Source organism: Lagopus leucura, unplaced genomic scaffold, assembly GCF_019238085.1.
Source record: "Lagopus leucura isolate 7727_CA_CO unplaced genomic scaffold, USGS_WTPT01 Super-Scaffold_100004, whole genome shotgun sequence".
In the NCBI taxonomy this organism is placed as follows: domain Eukaryota; kingdom Metazoa; phylum Chordata; class Aves; order Galliformes; family Phasianidae; genus Lagopus; species Lagopus leucura.
In genome coordinates this window covers 42,327,323-42,343,667 of record NW_024962264.1, presented here as the reverse complement: position 1 = coordinate 42,343,667, position 16,345 = coordinate 42,327,323, and the positions used below count along the sequence as shown (strand labels likewise).

The 16,345-nt window shown below is 35.7% G+C and overlaps 1 protein-coding gene across 1 annotated transcript in view; it reads left to right on the top strand.

Annotated features, from left to right (window-relative positions):
• PCM1 (pericentriolar material 1) overlaps nt 1-16,345 on the top strand; it is a 39,578-nt gene that overhangs the window by 10,804 nt on the left and 12,429 nt on the right. The window contains exons 7-24 of the mRNA XM_042871104.1: nt 1,234-1,343; nt 1,637-1,853; nt 3,093-3,291; nt 3,571-3,747; nt 4,954-5,111; nt 5,323-5,537; nt 7,128-7,279; nt 7,361-7,490; nt 8,161-8,292; nt 8,882-9,072; nt 9,556-9,750; nt 10,299-10,521; nt 10,632-10,777; nt 11,713-11,903; nt 12,828-13,005; nt 13,672-14,027; nt 14,550-14,708; nt 15,465-15,521. Of these exons, the coding sequence (XP_042727038.1) occupies nt 1,234-1,343; nt 1,637-1,853; nt 3,093-3,291; nt 3,571-3,747; nt 4,954-5,111; nt 5,323-5,537; nt 7,128-7,279; nt 7,361-7,490; nt 8,161-8,292; nt 8,882-9,072; nt 9,556-9,750; nt 10,299-10,521; nt 10,632-10,777; nt 11,713-11,903; nt 12,828-13,005; nt 13,672-14,027; nt 14,550-14,708; nt 15,465-15,521 (3,186 nt within the window). The remainder of the gene's footprint in view (nt 1-1,233; nt 1,344-1,636; nt 1,854-3,092; nt 3,292-3,570; nt 3,748-4,953; nt 5,112-5,322; nt 5,538-7,127; nt 7,280-7,360; nt 7,491-8,160; nt 8,293-8,881; nt 9,073-9,555; nt 9,751-10,298; nt 10,522-10,631; nt 10,778-11,712; nt 11,904-12,827; nt 13,006-13,671; nt 14,028-14,549; nt 14,709-15,464; nt 15,522-16,345) is intronic.

The window sequence follows — 16,345 nt, the reverse complement described above, 5'->3', positions numbered from 1 at the left end:
TGGTATGAAAGCATCTCTAATAGTTATTTTAACTTGCTGATTGAATGGTTAATGCTGGAATTGTAGAATACATATTAAAAGTTCTTTAGTAGTTCTCTTCTTTGAAGTCTTATTGCAAGGCTATAATTTAATGTATTTTTTTTTTTTAATAATATTGTAAAATGACAAGTCAGTTAAAAATGACACAGCTGATTTCTGTTGTTTACTTGTAAAATCCTAATTTTTTTTTTTTTCCCTAAGAATTGGACTGCCATGTCAGGTTAGGAGTCCGCCTCTTGTCTCTGTTAATGTATTAAGGCATTTGTAGGAAACTGGAGCATATAGAGGGTGTTGTCTCCCTTGCTGCACCTTCTGGGCATAGGCAATTAGTAGTTTGAAGCTTTTATTTGCTCTCTTGTTGTTGTTTGGTTGGTTGTGTTGCTCTGGTTTGTTTGTTGTTGTTTTTTAATGGGTGGCTTCTTGACCATTTGATAGCCACTGATAGATTAATGGGTTACTCAGGAAAAGGAGGAAGTTACTGTAGCAATTACACAAGCAAATATGAAAATAGATCTCTAAAATTGTGGGATGCTTTTGACAATAGAGCACCACCATTCTAACATGACCTTCAATTTAAAAGCGTTCTTCTAATAGGTCTTCATATACTCCCAGCTTTTTAAAACCTGTCTTTTGGACAGAGGCTTCTCTGTGATATGCCTAAAGGTTGCCAGCAGAGTTTCTCAAAAGTTCTGTCTTCAAAGAGCAAAGAATTGCACTTGAGTTGGTGTGCTGTTGACACATGAGTTGTCTTAGACCTGTTTGTTGCAGTCTAGTTCTTTCAACTTCAGTTAGAGTTCTGCATGTAACATCGTTTCTTCCACTCCTCCACAAATGCTGTTGTATTTTCTTTGGGAATTAGGTAATCAGAGTTGTGTGTGGTCCTAAGAAATTATGTCTTTGCATGGAGTTAGGCTGCTAGAGTTGTGTGCCTCTTCCTCATAAAAGTTGTCATAAAGCTTAACTAGAGGGCAGGCTGGAGAACTAGTTCTTATAACATTTGCTTTGTTTTTTTTTTAATATTTTAAGTTCTGAATTTGTAGAAATATAAGCATTGATATTTAAATTTTACAAAAAATACAAACCCTTCTTTAAGGTTCTGTATGCTCACATAACAAAGCGTTTTCATCAAATGGTCTTTATTTTGTTTCTGTGAACAAGTATTTACATTTTTCCTGCTTTTTTCTTCATGCCCAGTTGTAACAGAGACAACAGGTAGTGTTTCTGGAGTAAGCCTTACATCAGAATTGAATGAAGAATTAATTGACTTAATTCAGCGCTTTCATAACCAACTTCATGATTCTCAGGTCAGTCTTTGTGTTGCACACTGAAGTTCCACCATTGTCTGTTTTTCTTATTCTTTTGAACAGTTAAATATTTGTCTTTATTTTTATTCCTCCGCTGGTAGAGTAATTGGAGTTCCTCCAAACCTGCAAGCTCAGCAGCTCTGTGTTCCTGAGGGTTATCTATTAGCTAAGTGATGAAGTTCTTTGTTCTGCTGCTGAGCTTATCAAATCTATAAGAGGCCTTTTTGTTCGTTAAAATTTATTTTGCTTTTTACCCGTGGTGCTTTGAATGAAATGAAGTTATTCTTTTTTAGACTCAGTCTGTACCAGACAATAGAAGGCAAGCAGAAAGTCTTTCACTTACCAGAGAGATTTCACAAAGCCGAAACTCTTCAGTGTCAGAACACCGGTCAGATGAAAAGGCACAGCTTTTCAACAAGATGCGAATGTTGCAGGGGAAAAAGCAAAAAATGGATAAACTGTTAGGAGAACTGCATACGCTTCGTGACCAACATCTAAATAATTCCTCCTGTAAGTTTATTTAAACAGAATTATCCATTTTCAAGAGTGCAGGTTTAAAAACACACAGCGTGTATGTTTTTAAGGTGGCCCTGCAGTTGGCTAATGAATGATCCCTGTGGTAGGTGATGAAGCTGTGATGGGGCGGGCAGTACTGCATACCTGGTTTTTAGTGCAGTAAATATTTCATACTTGCTGGAGAGCTTGACAAGCAAAATAGATAGCACTTATACATTGTAATATTATTGCTGTTGATTTGTGAGGTTGTTATAGCTAAGTTTTTTTTTTCCAAGGCTTATCAGTGACACTTCATATAATACACTGCACAAATCAGAATGAGAATGATCTGTATATTATCACATTGCTTCTGTATTTATGTACTGTGTGCTTCTGTTGTTAATAATGCTACTGCATGGTGGGGTTTGATTTTTATTTTTTTTCCACTGTCCAAGAACTTTCTTATCCACTAGTGGAATGTACTTGAATGTCAGGTCATGCCAGAGGAAGTCAGCTGTCTGAATGGACTGGGTGTTTTGGCCTGTCCTCAGATGATTTTTCTATTCTTGAAGTCTCCTATGTGGGCCTACTGTTTGCTATATGTTTCTGTTTCTAGACTTGCATTTGCCCTGGTGAAGCTTTGTTCTATGGCTGGAAATTGGTGAAAGGCAATTATAGGGTAGTCTGATTAAGAAATGAATCTTTCCAGCTTGCTCCTATAGAAGAGCAGACTGGTTTGATGCTTACATTTCTAAAAGCCATTCTTCTTACCTGTACTTAACGTGCACTGTTTGAGTGTATTTGGTTATGATTTTTATATAGCTGGATAAAGTAAGCATATCTCAAGGCTGTGTTCTGAAGCATGTGGCTGTAAGAGCTTTCCAGTTGAGGAAAGAAAGTTACTAGAACTCTTCATCATTTTAAATGTTTAAACATTAAATTTCATCAAAAGCAATTCAACCATAAGTTAGTCCTTAAAAGAACTCTTTGGGCACATTGACAGCTTGAAAATTTCCACTTAACGTTTGATGAAGCTAAAAAGAACTGACTTAAGTATTGTTTATGGAAGCTGCCTGTTTTGGTTAGCGTTGCCTGTCGTGAAACTTAATGCAGAAGTTGTTCCTCGAAGAAAAGAAGGTGCTAACTGCTGTTTTGAATGCTGTTAATATTTTCTGTAATTACCTTTTAATGTAATTTGGTTAGGTAGGTTCCTTTTTGAATGCTGTTTTCAAGAGGTATGTTTCTTCTTTGTAGTTTTTCCAGCTTCAAGTTCTCCTCAAAGGAGTATTGACCAAAGAAGTACAACTTCAGCTGCTTCTGCTCCTGTGGGCATAGTAACTGTTATCAATGGTGAATCAAATAGTCTGGCATCTGCTCCCTATCCTCCTGATTCCCTGGCTTCTCAGAATGAGAGTGAAGAGGATGACAATCTAAATCCAACAGAAAAGCTTCAGTAAAAAAAAATATTTATTTATTTGCTTTAGTGGTTTTTTAGCATTGAGTTTTAGGTGTGTTGTAGTAAATTCTGTATTAAACTGTTTTGTGTTTTAATTTACTTAACAGGCTACTTAGTAAGTGGTCTGAGACAGTAAAATGCTCCTTAACTTCAAGCAGAAGTCTATTACAGTAGAAAAATTACAGTAAATGTTAAGAATGTACCTATCTATTTTTTCAATTTCCATAGATTTAATTAATACTGCCCTGTGTTCTGTTTTCTTTTTTTTCCCCTCAGGAAGCTAAATGAGGTTCGTAAGAGACTGAATGAGTTACGTGAGCTAGTTCACTACTATGAGCAAACATCTGATATGATGACAGATGCTGTGAATGAAAACACTAAGGAAGAGGAAGAAACAGAGGACTCAGGAAGTGATTCTGAACATGGGGATCCACAGCCTGTTACAAATATTAGGTTATTATATATTTTGTCATCCTCAGTCTTTGTAGCTAAGTTGTCATAGGTTTCCTGAAGCAATGCAAGATTTCAGTGAACAAGAAGTGTGTGTCCAGTTTTGGGCCCCTCACTGCAAGAAAGATATTGAGGCCCTGGAACGTGTTCAAAGGAGGGCAACAAAGCTGGTGAGGGGTCTGGAACACAGGCCATATGAGGAGAGGCTGAAGGAGCTGGGAATGTTCAGCCTGGAGAAGAGGAGGCTCAGGGGAGACCTTATTGCTCTCTATAACTTCCTGAAGGGAGGTTGTAGTGAGCTGGGGGTCGGCCTCTTCTCTCGTGTCATTAGTGATAGGACCAGGGGGAATGGTTTCAAGCTACGGCAGGGGAGATTCAGGCTGGACATGAGGAAGTATTACTTTTCAGAAAGGGTGGTCAGGCACTGGAATGGACTGCCCAGGGAGGTGGTGGAATCGCCGAGCCTGGGGGTGTTCAAGGAAAGGCTGGATGTTGCGTTGAGGGACATGGTTTAGTAGGAGCTATTGAGAATAGGTGAACGGTTGGACTGGGTGATCTTTTAGGTCTTTTCCAACCTTAGTGATTCTATGATTCTATTCTAAGTAATCCATTTTTCACATGAAATTTTTGGAAAAGTTATTGTAAGGGTTATTTTTATGTAACTTACACAGGTTAGTAATGATCCTATTCTATTGCAAATGCTGATCTGTAGGCTCAAGTACTGAAATGTGCGTGAAATTCCTCTGGAAGATGAACAGTCCCAGAGCTAGGAAGTTCAAGCAGAAGCAACCTTCAGTGTATAGAGTCATTTTGAGCTATAGTAATAGGATAGTTGTGTGCATCTCTGCAGAAATCAATACTAACTTGGTGATGAATCATACAAAGCTATTTATAGAAACGTACACCTTGAAATCCTCTTGTAGACTGATGCTGCAGTTTGAGTAGGGAGATAATTTGTAGCTGCTTCTGATTTTCATATATTTATCTATTTTTAGGGGGGAAACTTGTCTGTATGAGAGATGGATATTGAGAATTCTCAATGTCTGGGCTAATTTTGCAAGTGAATTTTAGGAGATTTTTTCTTTTTTTAATTCCAAAGGATTAAGAAAATACTGACTCACTTTTATGAATGTCTTTAAAATGGCTGAAGTAGTATTCCATCAAGACCAATTCTTAAGAAGCTAACGTGAGTAATGCATTTCACCCTAGAAACCCTCAAGGAATCAGTAGTTGGAGTGAAATAAATAGCAACTCAAATGTACAGTGTGGAACTAATAACAGAGATGGAAGACATCTTAATACAGACTGTGAAATAAATAATCGATCTGCTGCTAATATAAGGACTCTAAAAATATCTTCTACTCTAGGTATGTTCTAAAATCTTCTGATAATTTAGGTCTCAGTGCATCTGTGATCCTGATAGCCATGCAACATTTGGGAGAACTTTGTTCGAAGTGTTTGAGTATTAACAGTAGGCTGGTATTTTTCTGAAGCGTAGTAATTAAATAAAAGTAGGCATTTCAGTAATGTAATTGATACTGTTTTGTTTACTCCCCTCTTCCCTCTCCACATCTCCAGACTGTCATAATAGGGAGGATGACAAAGATACTGACCTACCCCAAGGTGACGATGATGAAGTGGAAGAAGATAGAGCTAGTGAAGATTCCATATCTAGTCACAGAAGCAGCCTGGGTGATGTTGCAGGAGATGCTGAGTTTGAGCAGAAGATTAATAGGCTTATGGCTGCAAAGCAGAAACTTCGACAGTTGCAAAACCTTGCTGCTATGGTGCAGGTATTCTATGACTATAAATCCGTGCATGAAAATGTAACTCATTATTTCATGTAATGTGGAACTTTTAGTGGGGAAAAATTCTGCTAGTCTACAATATAGGATAGACTGGGAAAAAGGAGACAATAGTTGATGTGTTGAAGTTGAAGGTGAAACTGAGTTCAAATCTGGAATTTTCTTGGGATGCTGATCTAAGACAAGAATGACTGTAACATTTTATCTTGGTACTGGCTTTTATGAACAACAAAAAAAAACCAACAAAAACAAAACAAAACAGGAAGTCTAGTATTCTTTAAATTATTTTGATCTATGGTTTTAAACTTATTATGGATGTTTGTTTTAGTTTTGGAATCCTAGGTTTTGCAGTGTTATATCGGATTTGATTAAAGTCTTCAGATCTATTTGAATTGTTGCAGTATGTTGGAACTGAGATGTTTGGGAAACTTGTTGTTTATTAAGGATTTTGAGAGCCAGCTATAAATTTGACAGTGTTTTTAATTTGAATGTCTTTTTTATATTCATTATTTTTTGTTAAAAAAAGCTTTTCTTGAGTCTTTTATCTCTGTGGAAAACTTGGATTTAAAGATTTAAATTTCATGTCTGTATACTGAGTGTATGTAAGTATGACAGACTGTAAAGGTTTTTTGTAAGAGCTGTAAAATCAATTTTAGTACATGTTTTTTTTTTTAAATAATAGTAGCAATATAGATGATGTATAGCTATTTTGAGACTACATTGCTGTCAAAATTCCCCGCATCTGGATTGGGCTTGTTTTTTATGACCACTACAAAGATTTTTATCTGTATAGTGTTATAAGTCAGAATTAAACAGAATACAGCATCTTAAAAAGAAAGCACAGAAACATACGTTCAGTCTTCATATTTTAAATTTTTTTTAAAATTTTTTTTCAAATTTAAATTTGAATATTGTGCTTAGTAACAGTGTTGTAGATCTGGATGGCTACGTTGTGCTTAGCCAGTGATGATCTTTTCAGCAGGTTCTATATTCAGAAAGGCTGTGTTGAAAGAAGAATGCTGTGGCTACAAGAATTTGGAGATTTAATTGAGAACTTGAAATGAAAAAGCTGTAACAACAAAAAAAATGGAATAGAAAACCTTGCAGAAAATTGTTTCTAAAATATTTGAAAAAAATCACTTTTCAGAGTAGTTTATTTTAAGCTAATAATACTATATGTAATTATTATTATTACAGTAATTAAGAGTCTTCACCTCAGTTGTCTTCTATTCTCCTTCCACTATTTTTTCTTGATGTGCTCATGTATTTCTATCTTCTCAGTCACTGGTGTAAAGTACAATTCAAGTGGTTCAGGCTCCCAGAAAGAGGCACATGTTATTTTGTGTTTATATCAATAGTTGCACCAGTTTGAGCTTTGTAACTTTGAATTATCTTGTTAAGATAATTTAAATTAACTGTAAGTCGGGGTAACATGAAGATAATGACCTCTTTAGTTTGAACGGCAGGATGTTCAGACTACTTAGTTAGGGGAAAAAGAATTGCTTTGATAAAATGAACGTCTTATATTCAGTTCATCAGTTTGAAAATAGTCTGATTGCTTTCTTGTCTTCCTTTCAGGATGATGATCCAGAACCTCAAGTACTCACTGCAAATGCATCTAACATGGGTGACCTTTTGGGTGAGATGGAAGAGAGAAAGCAACAACCAAACAATGTTCGAGTTAGTACCAATAAGTTGCAAAAAGATGTAGGACTGAATGAAAAAGCAAGGTATGTCTTTGTCTGAGGACCGTAGAATCTTTCTTTAGATGACTTCTTGCCAAGTAATATGTGGGTAACGTATCCATGCAGAGAGAAGTTTTATGAAGCTAAACTTCAGCAGCAGCAGCAGGAACTTAAGCAGCTACAAGAAGAAAGAAGAAAACTAATGGAAATTCAAGAAAAAATTGAAGTGTTACAGAAAGCTTGTCCTGATCTTCAAGTAGGTAGACTTTCTTTCTTTCTTAGGCTGTTGAAGAGTGAAACATTATTTTCACACCATTTTTCCCAAGTAAAAAAATCTTGCTTTAAAAAACTTGTTACTAATTGTGTTCTACATTAAGAATTTGGATTTCCCAAGCTAGAAAAGAGCTCTGGCTATCTAGTTCCATTGAAGTTCTTGCTCAGTGATTGTTATATCAAACTCTAATTTCACTGTTCTTTGTCCTCAAAAATTGCAGTGTTAAAGTCTCCAAAATGGAGGACCTTCTATATTATTTTTAGTTTGGAATTTGTCTGTCTGCTGTATCTGCTAGTCACTGCATCTTTATTCTTATTAGTCATTTGCCTGTTCTGCTGCTGTCAAACAATACTGTGTCTCATAAACATGATCAACACTTTGTTGTATTCAAACTGAACTGCAGTACTGTACTTTTTTCATACTCCTTAAAGATGATTTCATATGAAATGAGCAGTAAATGGTCAACATTGTGTATCTGCAGCATTTTACAATAATACATTAGATTAAAAACAAATTTTTTTTGTTTCTGACTAACCTCTGAAGTAAGTACTTAATGGATTCTGAAATTACTAAATAATTCTGCTATCTGAAGAAGCCTGAATTGTAAATTTTAGAAGGTTAAGCTGTTTTGTCGTTCTGCCTTTTCTTTCAGTCTGCTGGCCTGGGTAACAGTCCGGCAAATAGACAGACTCCACCAGCAGCCTCAAATCCAGCCATGAATGAGTGTAACACAGCTGGCAAGCCTTTACTTGAATTTGGTGAATCTGTACCAGTAGGCAATGAGGTATTTCATACTTGATATTCTGGTACTTTATGTGGAAAGGGGGAAGAAAAAAAAAAAAAAAAAGGAAACTTGGACACATTATTTTAAGTACTTTATATGAAGAGAGTGTAATATAGTAGCCATGATAATGAAATGTACATAATTGATTTACTTCATTTCTGGAAAGAAGTAAATATTGATAGTGCTGTACTTTTCTTCATGCTCCTGGAATATTTTTTTTTTTCTCTATGATGTAAGTGTAAGAGGTCAATAATGTGCATTTACAGCATTATATAATATATTAGATAAAAATATTTTTTTGTTTCTTGACTAACCTTTGAAATGAGTTGTGGGATTAGAAAGTGTTCTGTGAAGCCTGCACTATTTGTCTTATTTAAAAAAAAGTAACTATCCTCATTTGTTTAATTACCTTTTTACATTCTAAAACGGCTCCTAAGATGGCTCCTACTTGGGTACGTTTTTGTAGTGTGATTGATACCAGTGCCTGGACAAAAATGTCAGTATAGTATCAAAGAGTGAAATTGTAAGGTTTTACTTGAGTTTTTTTTGTTTGTTTATACTCTGATGCTTTCAATTTTATTGGAAACAGTTATGGTCTGAAATGAGAAGACATGAAATTCTAAGAGAAGAGTTGCGACGGAGAAGAAAGCAACTTGAAGCTTTAATGGCTGAACATCAGAGGAGGAGAGAAATGGCAGAAACAATATCTACTGTTGCTGCATCAGTTAAAAGTGAGGGGTCAGAAGTTCAGCATACTCCCCAGCAGAGTAGGACAGAGAAGTAAGAACATGAGTTTCTCTTTGCTGTCAGTCAGTGGGTGATTCTGTTATTTCGTGACGTTTTGGTCTTGAGTTACTTCTCATTTTTATCTGAGAATTGTTGGGTGATGGTATAACAACATTAGATGGATTTCTTGACTTCTAAAGTCAAGTTGGTCACATCCCAGTTCTTAGGATGTTTTTTTTCCCCCCAGTGTATTTCTTCTCCTCACTAAAGAGGATTCCTGGAAAATGCCAAATGCGTGGAGTATTGTTTCTTCATCTTTACAACATTTGTAGAGAGAGTAATTTTCCAAAACAGCATGATATTTTACTCAATTGTTCTGATATCAGAAGAATACTAGTTTCATTTCTGTTAGATTAATGAATTTTGGTGCATCTTGATTAATTGGTGGACTTGTCAAGAAATTGTTTAAGTTTATAGCAAACTATTAAAACAAAACAACTTCTTTCCCAAACATGTCTCATTTTCAATGTTCAGTAGGACAATGGCTACCTGGGGAGGTTCTACCCAGTGTGCACTAGATGAAGAGGATGGAGATGAAGATGGTTATCTCTCTGATGGACTTGACCAGGCAGAAGAGGAGGAAGACGCGCCAAGTATGAATGACAGCTATTCTGTTTATCCCAATAACCAAATACCAGAAAGTGTGTATTATCTTAAAGGAAATAAGGACAGGTAAGTGGCATTACTTGTTAATTTAATGCTTGTGAGGGTGTTTTTGGAAGGGGTAGAAAGACCGTTGCACTAAATGCTAAGCACCCTACTAGATCAAAGTGAAATTTCTTCGTGTGCTAGTGAGATGTATGCAGTGGCATTTTCTTATCTTAGCCTCTGTAGCTACAATGTGTGTGATAAATTTTGATTATTCTGTATTCCTGTGTTAAATATTGCCTGCCATTCAATTACCTTGTTGTGTTGTGTTGTGTCCTCATGTTGTGTTTCAGTCAGCATAGCAGATGACTTATGTGAATTTTTGGTGTCTCTTTAAAATCAATGATTCAGAAAATTATAATTACTTTCCTCTGGTTTTTATTAGTGAAAAACAATCTTAATCAGTGCTAATGCATGAGACATTCTGTTTGGACCCTGTGCTGCTTCTTACTGCATTATGTTGGTTGTTCTACGTACAACTGAAAATTTGATGATTGAAGCAGCCCTAATAGGAAGGTCTGAAATGTCAGCTTTTGTTCTCATTCTTACTTTCTGCTTCTTCCCTGCCTTAGGTGGAAAAATTGCCGTCCTCTTTCAGCAGATGGGAATTATCGACCAATGTCTAAAACTAGGCAGCAGCAAAACATCAGTATGAGACGCCAGGAAAACTTTCGGTGGATATCGGAGCTTTCTTATGTGGAGGAAAAAGAACAATGGCAAGAACAGATCAATCAGTTGAAGAAACAACTTGAATTTAGTGTTAGCATTTGCCAGACTTTAATGCAAGATCAGCAGGTAGGCATGAAGAGCAGCTAACTTGGTGTTCTAGTTCAGTGTTTTCCTAAATTTTTCTAGTGATAACTTCTAATTTTGGTAATTTGGTCTCTGTTGTTTTCTTTCCACAGACCCTCTCCTGTTTTCTACAGACTTTGCTTGCAGGCCCATACAATATGATGCCCAATAATGTTGCATCTTCACAAGTACATCTTATTATGCATCAGTTAAACCAGTGTTATACTCAACTGTCTTGGCAGCAGAATAACGTCCAAAGGTTTGTATTAGGATTTAGCTGTATAATTTGAAATGCTTCAGTATATGCCTTTGGTTTTTGGCAGATGACCTGGATAGATTCTGGATTCTAACTGTGTCATGGAAAGATGTTGGAAAAGCTTTGTCCTTGCTTAGATTTTTCAGTCATGATGTATACATAGTAATGCTGCGTTTGAATGTGCTCCTTATATCTTCTGAAAAAATAATCTTTTTGAAGTAAATAAATAAAAACAGTAGCAGTTTCATTTCATGGTATGAAATTTCAAAATCTTCATCTCTGTTTTGTGCTTGATAAGTGATATGTAGTTACCAGCCCTTTTTGCATAATGTTTTAAAGTAATTTAGATGGCAGTTGCTGCAAATACTTTGCTTCTTCTGTTGTTTCCGTTTAATTTTGTTTCCAAGCTGCTTACTTCTTGTTGGGTGACTTTTTTTTTTTAATCATTCTCACCAGCATGTTTAATTTCTGTGAATGTGACCACAATGACAGATCTGTTGATTTTAAACTGTGTGTGTCTGTTGCTTAGAATTAAATAAGAGCTACTTTTTGACTGGCCAAATGACTTTCTTTACATATGTACTGAAAACATAGTTTGTGTGTGTAAATGGATACATGGACAGGTGAAATACAAATCTCAAATTAGTGAGTATAATAGATTTGCAATTTTTTGTCAGCCCGAGCATCAAGGGCACACTTAGTGGCTATGCTGGGTAGTACCAGAATTGCTGTCGAGTCAAGGAATTTCAGTTTAAGAATTGTTTATGTTACAGCTTAGTGTATTAAGTTAAGTATTAAGTTAAGCTCTATTAGTGAAGTTGTGTTGGTTTTTTTGTTGTCTACTGCTACCAATCCCGCTGGTTATTGGATTTCTGTCAAGTTATTTTCTCTTGTGGTGTTTAAATTTTGAGGCACTCTTTTTCCTCCTTGTTTTCAAGATTGAAACAAATGCTAAATGATCTAATGCACCAGCAAGAACAACAGTGTCAAGAGAAGCCATCAAGAAAAGAGAGAGGCAGTAGTGCACCACCACCTCCATCTCCTGTTTTCTGTCCATTCAGCTTTCCTCCACAGCCTGTGAACCTGTTTAATATACCGGGATTTACTAATATTTCTTCATTTGCTCCAGGTGAGTATTACTGCAAGTGTGAAAAGTAATATGGTTTTTTTTAATTTCTGCCCTCTCATTCAGTGTTAATTTAATGGAACTCTGTCTTGTCCTTCAGATTGAAATTGAAGTACTTGAAGTTACAGTATTTATATGAAAAGAAGTTTGTATCTCTTTTGGTTAGGACTTAGAGTGCTTATTTTGAAATATGGCAAATAGCAATGTGTTACCATTTTTTGTTCGTATCAGAATTATTGAGTAACTACTGATTTGGATGCAGTGTTCCTAATCTCATTACCAACTCTTTTACTGTTTAACTTGAAATAGAGCAAATAATGTATTCTACTGTGTCTTTAAAAAAAAAAAAAAAAGTGATTCCTGAATTGTCTTAAACAGTAATACTTTAGTCTTTTCAGAAAATCGGCATAATCTGAAAGCTACCAGCTATGTCTCTCAATTAAATTACACAGAATCTACACAGAAGAGTAATTATGCTCAATTTGTTACTTCGATGAAGATTCTGAAGTTAAAGTAAGCGTTATATGTTCTTTGACCATGTGAATACTTGCACTGTTGGAATTTTCCTGTGAACTTGATCACTGAAGAGCTGGTAGTCTTCACACACAGAACTCTGGGTTTTTTATTTTCTTTCTAGGAACTTACAATTTTTACCTCACTTGTAGGAGTGAGTATTCTTGAAATGTCTTCATCTGTACACTGGTGGAGTCGTAGTGGTATGTGCAGTTTCCAATCACGTTTGAAACCTGCATTGAAGATAAATTTCTCATAATTGCAACCTTTTCAGGGCAAGAGTAGTTTTTTCTTATTTCCCTACCACGTTTTTTTTGTTTCAGCATTACAAGGTGCCACTCAATGTCTCAGACTTGACATACAGTGTGTGGATAAATGATGTAGTAACTTATGTCATTCATGTTTATTTTGCAGGTATAAACTACAATCCAGTGTTTCCTTCTGGCTTCGGAGATTTTGCACGCAGTGGTTTTCCACAAAGCAGTGAGCAGCAGCAACATCCTCTAGATCATAATACTTCTGGAAAAACTGAATATATGGCATTCCCCAAACCTTTTGAAAGCAGTTCCTCTAATGGAGCAGAAAACCAAAGGTATGTTTTGTCGCAGTGCAACTCTCCTGTAACCACTATTGTTACACCTCGCTTTAGCCCCACAGGACTAGGGTTCTTTTTGGGAACTTATGTGTAAAGTAAGTTAACTTACAAGATGAGGTTTAATTTTTAAGTTTCAATATGTTTTTTGTTTGTTTTTTTTCTTTTCATTTGTGTTCTGTTTTTCTGTGTATTAAGTCATGTATTGTTTCAGGAATATTCCAACCTTCAATGTAGTGTTGTAGTATTCTGTGATACATTTTTGTCTGTGGAGGGAGGTTTATGTTTTGAACTTGAGCAATCAAGATAACAAGAAGATACAGATAGCTTCAAAGTGATTTTATTTTTTTAATGCTACTGTAGGTAGTAATGAATATTGTTTAAAGAGTGTTTTGTCTTATAATACTCTTGAGTGTAATTCAAGGTACATAACCATATTCAGGTTGCAGTCAGTCAGAAATGTGAATTTCTTCAGATGTCTTCATTTTTCCATTCCAAGAAAGGAACTTGCTACATGTTTTTTAAATGTCAGTGTTCAGCTGATGACTGAGTAACTAGGGCAGATATCTTACGCTACAGATGAAACTCTTTGTTTGTCTGGTAATACATGCTGCTTCTGTCTGAGAAGGCAGGTTGTGATATGTTATTTTTTCCTTTTGGTGGAAGGAGTCATAGGCAACCTGAAGATGAAATGGAAAAAAGATCAACTTGGCTTAATGATAGCCAGGAAGTGAAAAAAGATGATCAATCTCAACTGAAAGCAGGCTTTCCAGTTTCAGTACAGAGCACTGCTTCGGGTCATAAAAATCACTCTGATACGAGCAGGAGAAGAAACTTTGATGAAGAGTCCTTGGAGAGTTTTAGTAGTATGCCTGATCCAGTTGACCCAACTACTGTGACAAAGACATTTAAATCTAGGAAAGCTTCAGCTCAGGCAAGCTTGGCATCAAAAGATAAAACACCCAAATCGAAGAATAAGAGGAAGAATTCTTCTCAGCTAAAAGGCAGAATTAAGAATACTGGTAGGTTGCAAATAATCTTATATGCTGTGGCAAACTGAATATGGATTATAGTCCCTGCATTCCAGAGAATTTACTATCCGTAAGTGGTATTTATAGTGAGTTCTTGAAATACATCTTACTGAAATATGAATTGATTTTTGTGACACAATTATACTAAAGTTTTTGAGTATTTCAGCAAATAAAGCCATAAATTATTAGGAATCCTGGTTTGAGTGCATAAGTGGGTACAGATGCAATAAGAGATAAGGTGCCTTTCTCTTCATTAAGTCTTCATGTTCTGACTGAATGACTTACTGAGGAAGGTATTTCAGTAAGATACAGAATCAGTCTAGAACGAGATGGACACTGCTAGCATACATACTACTGCTGCAATCATTGAGAATTTAGTGCTGCTGTATCACCTCAACAAACAAAGGAAAATCTGAAAGATAGTTGTTTTTTTTCATTTTGAAATTGCCCTTGAACCTATGTATGGAAGTAAGAAAACTCTTTGTGATTTCCCTTTCCACTTCTTCCCATAAGGTTATGACAGTGCGAGTGCTTCTAGTGTGTGTGAACCCTACAAAAGCACTAAAAGTAAACACTCTGAGGAGGTTGTTCATGCAAAGGTGTTCAGCAAGAAGAACCGGGAACAACTGGAAAAAATAATTAAATACAGTAGATCTACTGAAATGTCTTCAGGTATTCTTTTCTGAATTTCAGTAATTGTTATTGTGTAAACTTTGTGTAACTATAATTAGTTACAACTTTATTGCTTAAAAGCAGTGTATTATAACAAGACAGCAGTGATGCACTTCAGCGTTTGTGGATTTTGCTTTTTAATTTCTAAGATTTCAGTAAATGTAAATGCATGTAATGTTTGGGTACTGACTGATGTTGTGTGTTTACTGTAGATTGGGTACTTGATTAAAATATTTAGAAACAAGCTTTAACTTGAGACAGACAAAATCCTAGTTGATCAAAAATCTTATTTGTTGGCATTTCTATGAACAGCAGATGAAACTGTTCACCATTCTAATGACATCTGGTACTGCATGCTTGTTTTCTTTGTGCTTAAAGAAGCTTGATCAAGTATCATTCAAGTTAAATCATATCATGTAAACCCTTACATTTTTGCCATCTGCACTGCTTTTCTCGCATCCGTGTCATAAAAATACTCTTCTGTGTCTTTTTAGATTCTGCCAGTATCTTGTTTGAATCATGCAGATGTTTTAGTCATAGTAGCATGATGTACAGCTTTGTCAATGTAATTGAGTCCACACTGAGAGCTGTTTATTAGTGTTTATTATATAAACTTTGCCAGTTTAGTTTTCACAATAAGCAGCGATGTGGTTTGGATGATTAAGCAGTCTTCCTCCTGCTGTTTTGTATAGACCCTGTCTTACTTTCTGGTGCGCATTTTTGTGTTTATCACTGTCTATCCCCACTTTCCTACAGCACATGCTAGGAGAATTCTGCAGCAGTCTAACAGAAATGCATGCATTGAAGCACCAGGTAATGCATTCATTGCTTAGCTTCAACGATGTCCTGTTATTCTCCCCCGCTGCCTCCTGCTCCCCTTAGCTTTGGTCCTGTTACTCGGACTGTTTAGCAGATGTTCAAAACTAGCACAATTGCAACAGCTTCTCTATAAATGAGGTAAGAGGCAATTCCATGTAATAAGCATGGAATGCAACAACACAAACTGCCTCGAATTATAGTTGTGGATAACATGACTGACTGCGAACACGCAGACAAAATTAGGCGTGGAAAATAGGGTCTATGACAAAAGTGATGTAGGCATTTTTTGTGTGGAAAATCTGCTGTTACAATTTAGTAATGGGCAAGGCAAGCAATCTTCAGTGTTTTATAACACACTGAAAAAGCTGCCCTCTTTGGCTAAAGCTGGTATACTATTGGCAGAGAATCAAATTTTACAGTAAAATTTTCTGTACTGCTTATAATTTAATTAACTTGATTATTAACAAATGTGCATCTGTTAAACTCTGAGTTTTTCAAACTTTAACTTTGTTTTTCCATTCAACACGTGCCAAAGTATGTTTGTATTAACAGAAGAGTTTTTAATATATATATGTACATATATATATATATGTATATATAAGGATGATACTTTCAATTCTTAAAGGAATTTGTGACTTACTAGGAATTAGAGCTTACTAGAACATTATGTTCTTGCAAACTTGTAATGGTGCTTAGAGGTAAGAGGCTTTATTAAATATCAGAAAGGCATGGAAATATAAGATTTATGTGTGGGAGATGTGGGAAGGTTGAGACCTTTGGATTTTTTTAATTGAAATGCTTTAAAAGTCTGTGTTCAG